The 4,981-nt window shown below is 42.3% G+C and overlaps 1 protein-coding gene across 1 annotated transcript in view; it reads right to left on the reverse strand.

The window, feature by feature from the left end:
• The window catches only part of TET1 (tet methylcytosine dioxygenase 1), a 134,920-nt gene that overhangs the window by 100,356 nt on the left and 29,583 nt on the right, over positions 1-4,981 (reverse strand). The window contains 1 exon segment of the mRNA XM_017851456.1: positions 1,844-1,897. Coding sequence (XP_017706945.1) covers positions 1,844-1,897 — 54 coding nt within the window.

Consider the following 4,981-nt stretch of genomic DNA (forward strand, 5'->3'; position numbering starts at 1 on the left):
AGAAAGTGTAGAAAAACATTTTAAATGCCAACATCAGAAATTTTTTTTCCTTTTAGAATATTTTCCTGCTCTTGTACAACAATTGCTAACTATAGAGGAACGTGAGCAACAATTTGGTTCTGCTTGCTGTTGCAGATGAAATGTGGCCACCCACAGGTACTTTTCTCTTTTCTTTTAAGTCAGAGTCCACTACCATGATTCCAAAAGCAACACATGGTATAGTTACTTTTTAAATTTATTTCAGGTGACAGGACACTCACAATCTAACAAAATAAACATAGAATTAAATTGCATTCTCAAAGTCCAATTCTACTTCCTAGCCAAAGCAGGAGAAGATATAGATACTAGGCTTGGTCTGTATTAGTTTTCTCCACATAGTCTATCCCTTTCTCCTGCTAACCCCCATCGACAACTCCAACGAATGAGAGCCATTTATAAGAGTAAGACTACAACTATTTCTCACAAAATGCCTGAGATGGATATAGCCAAGACAGAAAGTATAGAAGGAGGTTTTAATGATAAACTTCTATCTTTGTTGGAAGGAAAAGGAGAAAAAGGGGGTTGATGGATCAGCACAAAGAAGAAAAACAGAAAAGGGTTTAATTTACCTTGAGAATAACCATGATTCTATTTGTCCAGGCCCAGTGAAAATTTGTGTCAAGCAATTTCATTCATTTCACAGTGCCTAGCACATTGCTGACTGTGTGGTAAATATTAAATAAATACTTGTTGGTTGATGAAACTGGTACATGAAAACGCTGTATATACACAGGAAGCAGAAACTCAATGTGGTCAGGCAAATTTGAAAGCAGGGCAAGGTTTTGTTCTCCGTGTCAACATTTTCAAGTTACACACTGGGGCAACAAATGAAATAAAATTCTGCCACATTCATAGTTCAACATGTTGTTCCTCTTTGAGTGCTAAAACTTTATATGTAAAAAAGGAAAGCTAGGATTAGGTAAAACTATTTTAAATTAAATGTACACAAAATAATTAAAGACAAGTCATTTTATTGCTTAGTATTTCTTCATGAATTTAAAAGGTGGCTTGCAAAGGTTGCTTACATTTGTAATAGCAATACACCACTTGAAATCTTAAACACATAAGCACCTATTTGCTAGACTAAAGCTAGCCTTGAACTTTTAGTGATGCCATATGCTTTTAAATTAACCCTTCTAAACACTGTACAAATCTCATCACACAGACTGTGAGCTTATAACTGAATTAGGTTACCACTAAATACTCATCAGGCAAACTACAGAAAATAAAGAAAACATGCATATTCTTATGGCTCCATGAAAGCCAAAATTAAAGATGATATTATGAGAATTTGAGATCAAAAAACTATAATTTGGCTGTAACATCTCCATGACTTACACATTAAGTTTCACTAAAATCTCTAAGGACCTTTTTCTTTGGAAAAGAATCATACATTTTAAAATAGCCTTTAATGGACAGTCTATTAAAATCACAATGGATCATAGATGTCAACTTCAAATAGTGCCTTTCTTCTAAAGGGCTTAAGTTTACACACTGGTGCAACACCACAAATGCAGATGCTACAAAGGGAGCTATAAAGAAAAACAAATTTTATTCACAACCTTCTGCATACAAACTTTTCTTTCTGTAGACTTGTGTGGAGTTGAACATAAAGGATGCTAATATGCACATTATGCAGCACATCAAAAAAAAAGAGAAAACACTTTAGTTGAGTGGAAATTCATCCATCTACTGAAAATCTGGGAGAATTCACATATACTGTACTCCAAATATACCCAAGTGCAGAAAAATACTATATGAAATGGAAAAATAATGAAATATTATTTAATCAACAGCTGATTACCTTTAAAACTTTGGGCTTCTTTTCCCTCTGGGGCCTCTTGTTTTCCTTTATAACCTAAAAAAAATCAAATTGCAAAATGAGCCTCTGTTTAAGAAATAAAATCAGCTCCCACATCCCCAAAATTTTTGGCTATTTCTCTGTAAAACTATTTACACCATTTAAAATCATCAACATGTTTGCTAGGCAGAACCTAAAGAGCTTATGTAAAATGTATACTTTAAAAGTCACTAAAAAAAATCTTGCATAAAGATTGAGTAGGGAAATACCCTTTTTTCCCCTTAAAGTCTGTCTTAATTAGCCTCTGCATTCTTCACAGCGAAGCCCACGAGGTAGCCATCTTGCTTGCTTCTGCAGAGGAAGCCTCTACAGTGGAACAGTTCTGCAAACTGCTTTTTGGTATTATTATCATGGTGTTTAAAGGCAGCCCTGGCCTGCCAGCACTGTAGACGTGCTGGGCATGCCTTTTGCAAAAACAGCCCCACAAAGAGTGCAGCCAATGGCAATGCAGAGCTTAGCAACTCCAAAGTGATCTTCTCAGCCTAGCCCTTCCTAGACAAAGGATCTCCTGTGCGGCTCGGCTCTCACCACAGGACACAGGCAGCCACAAGCTGCGACATGGAGTTCGCTGCAGAGGATCTGGTCGCGCCGAAATCACAGGAGGCTTCAGCAAAAACAATGCACACAAATCCCCCAGGTCACCACCATTGGATCGATGGCAGAGCCTTCCTGATTAGTAACCTCTTGGCGGCTCCGAGAGCAGGTCTGCATGGGGGAGGGGTGCGCTGCTGTGCCTCCAATGTACAGGAGACATAACTGAGCCTAGGGGGGCATTTGGGCTTGCTGAAACTCTGGAAGGTATTGTGCATTTTTACTTTATAAGGCAAGGCTAAATATTGGCGATATTTAAGGCAGGGAGGTTATGTGAGGACAGTGTAGGCTCAGCTGTTGGGCTGCGCGTCTCATTCCTCGGGAACCACACCTCTTTGCAGCAGGCGCTTTGCCCAGAAATACAGCAATTTGATTTCTGTCAATAAATGTCCAATGACAATGGCAAATTAAAAAATAACAGTAAAGCCACTGAAAAGGAAAAGGACAGGATGAGGACAAAAAGAAGGGGAGGAGTTTTCAAAATACACTTGCCACTCTGAGTGGCTAGAGAGAAAGGACTTTCTCTCTCTTGCTCTGGGCATTTCTGATGACCATCATTTCCAAATAAAAATTCTCCCCTACCAGAAGGAAAGTTAGGACTCATATCTTTGGGATAAAAGGATACCTATGGCTCTTCTGTCTCCCAAGATCAACTGTCACTGAGCATCTATATCCACAGACCTGCCAAGCAAGTCCGTGGGGCCGGTCTGCGCACCAGACTCGCGGTCAGACAGAACCACCCACTTCCTAGGAATCAGGACCTGAGCCAGGGGTAGAACAAGCCACCATCTCCCAACACACACCTGGACTGCCCCCACACACAGTGGGTGGTAGGCAGTGGGACAGCTGGCACCACAGCTGGCACCTGCCAGACACTGGGAAAGCTGGACCAGGAGCCGTGCCCCCCACCACCCCTCTTAGCCACCTGGCATTGCAACAGCGGCAGCAGAGCAGAACAGCTGTGGTGAGCTGGCTGGTCTCAAGGTCACTGCCAAAATGCAGTGCAGAGGGCGGTCACAGTCCCATCACAGCCACCTTGACAGCTGCATAGATCTGGGGAAGACAGCCCTAGCTCCAGCCTTGCAGGGCCAAAGTTTCAGCAGCACATTTGGGGGATTGGCAGGAGGGCCTCCCCGGCTGCTCAGCCAAAGATGGGTTTTCCACTTGCAGTTGGATTCAGAACAGATTCCCACAACCAGAAATCGGGAACAGAGTGAGGGCCGGAAGGCCTGCATTTCATCACCCTGGATTCCCAGCCTTTCAGTTTGCCACAAAAGCATGCTTTTCATTTTGGAACGTGAAGTCCAGCATGCACTATTTTTCCACTTTTAAATTACCTCTCACTCACCCACTCTTTACCCACATTTTTAACAATCTCATGTAAGAAAAAAACTACTGGCCGGGCACGGTGGCTCATGCCTGTAATCCTAACCCTTTGGGAGGCTGAGGCAGGAGGATCATCTGAGGTCAAGCGTTTGAGACCAGCCTGGCCAACATGAAACCCTGTCTCTACTAAAATATAAAAATTAGCCAGGCATGATGGTGGGTGCCTGTAATCCCGTCTACTCGGGAGGCTGAGATGGGAGAATCGCTTGAACCCGGGAGACAGTGGTTGCAGTGAGCACTACTGCACTCCAGCCTAGATGGCTGAGCGAGACTCCGTCTCCAAAAAAAAGAAAAAAAAGGAAGAAAGAAAGAAAAATAAAGCCTAATGGATAGACTATGGTGTTCTCAACTCTTCCTTCAACACTTGTAACAAAACCAATTGGACTCTGAATTATGCACATTCACCAGTGCAACTTTGAACACACTAAGCCTACACTACCGCTAAGAAGCTTTCTGTGAGGAATAAAGCAGCACTGAAACAGGCAGAAAAATCATCAAATACAGTAAGATTTGAAAATAGGTACAAAATCTTTTAACTGTACATCCCCCCATTTTTGGTGATTTAAAAAAAAAAACAAAACTGTGATGAAATATACGTAACATAAAATGTAACATTAACTTTTTTTTTTTGGAGACAGAGTTTCACTCTTGTCGCCCAGGTGCAATGGCGCGATCTCAGCTCACTGCAACCTCCGCCTCCCAGGTTCAAATGATTCTCCTGCCTCAGTCTCCTGAGCTGGGATTACAGGCATGCACCATCACGCCTGGCTAATTTTTTGTATTTTTAGTAGAGACGGGGTTTGGCCATGTTGGGCAGACTGGTTTCAATCTCCTGACCTCAGGTGATCCGCCCACCTTGGCCTCCCAAAGTGTTGGGATTACAGGAGTAAGCCACCACACCCAGCCTCATTTTAACAATTTTTTTTTGAGACGGAGTCTTGCTCGGTCACACCGAGGCTGGAGTGCAGTGGTGCAATCTTGGCTCACTGCAACCTCTGTCTCCCAGGTTCAAGCAATTCTCCTGCTCAGCCTTCCGAATAGCTGGGATTACAGGCACCCACCATCATGTCTGGCTAATTTTTTGTATTTTTTTTTTTTTTTTTT

This window comes from Rhinopithecus bieti, unplaced genomic scaffold (genome assembly GCF_001698545.2).
Source record: "Rhinopithecus bieti isolate Rb0 unplaced genomic scaffold, ASM169854v2 scaffold_33940, whole genome shotgun sequence".
Lineage (NCBI taxonomy): Eukaryota > Metazoa > Chordata > Mammalia > Primates > Cercopithecidae > Rhinopithecus > Rhinopithecus bieti.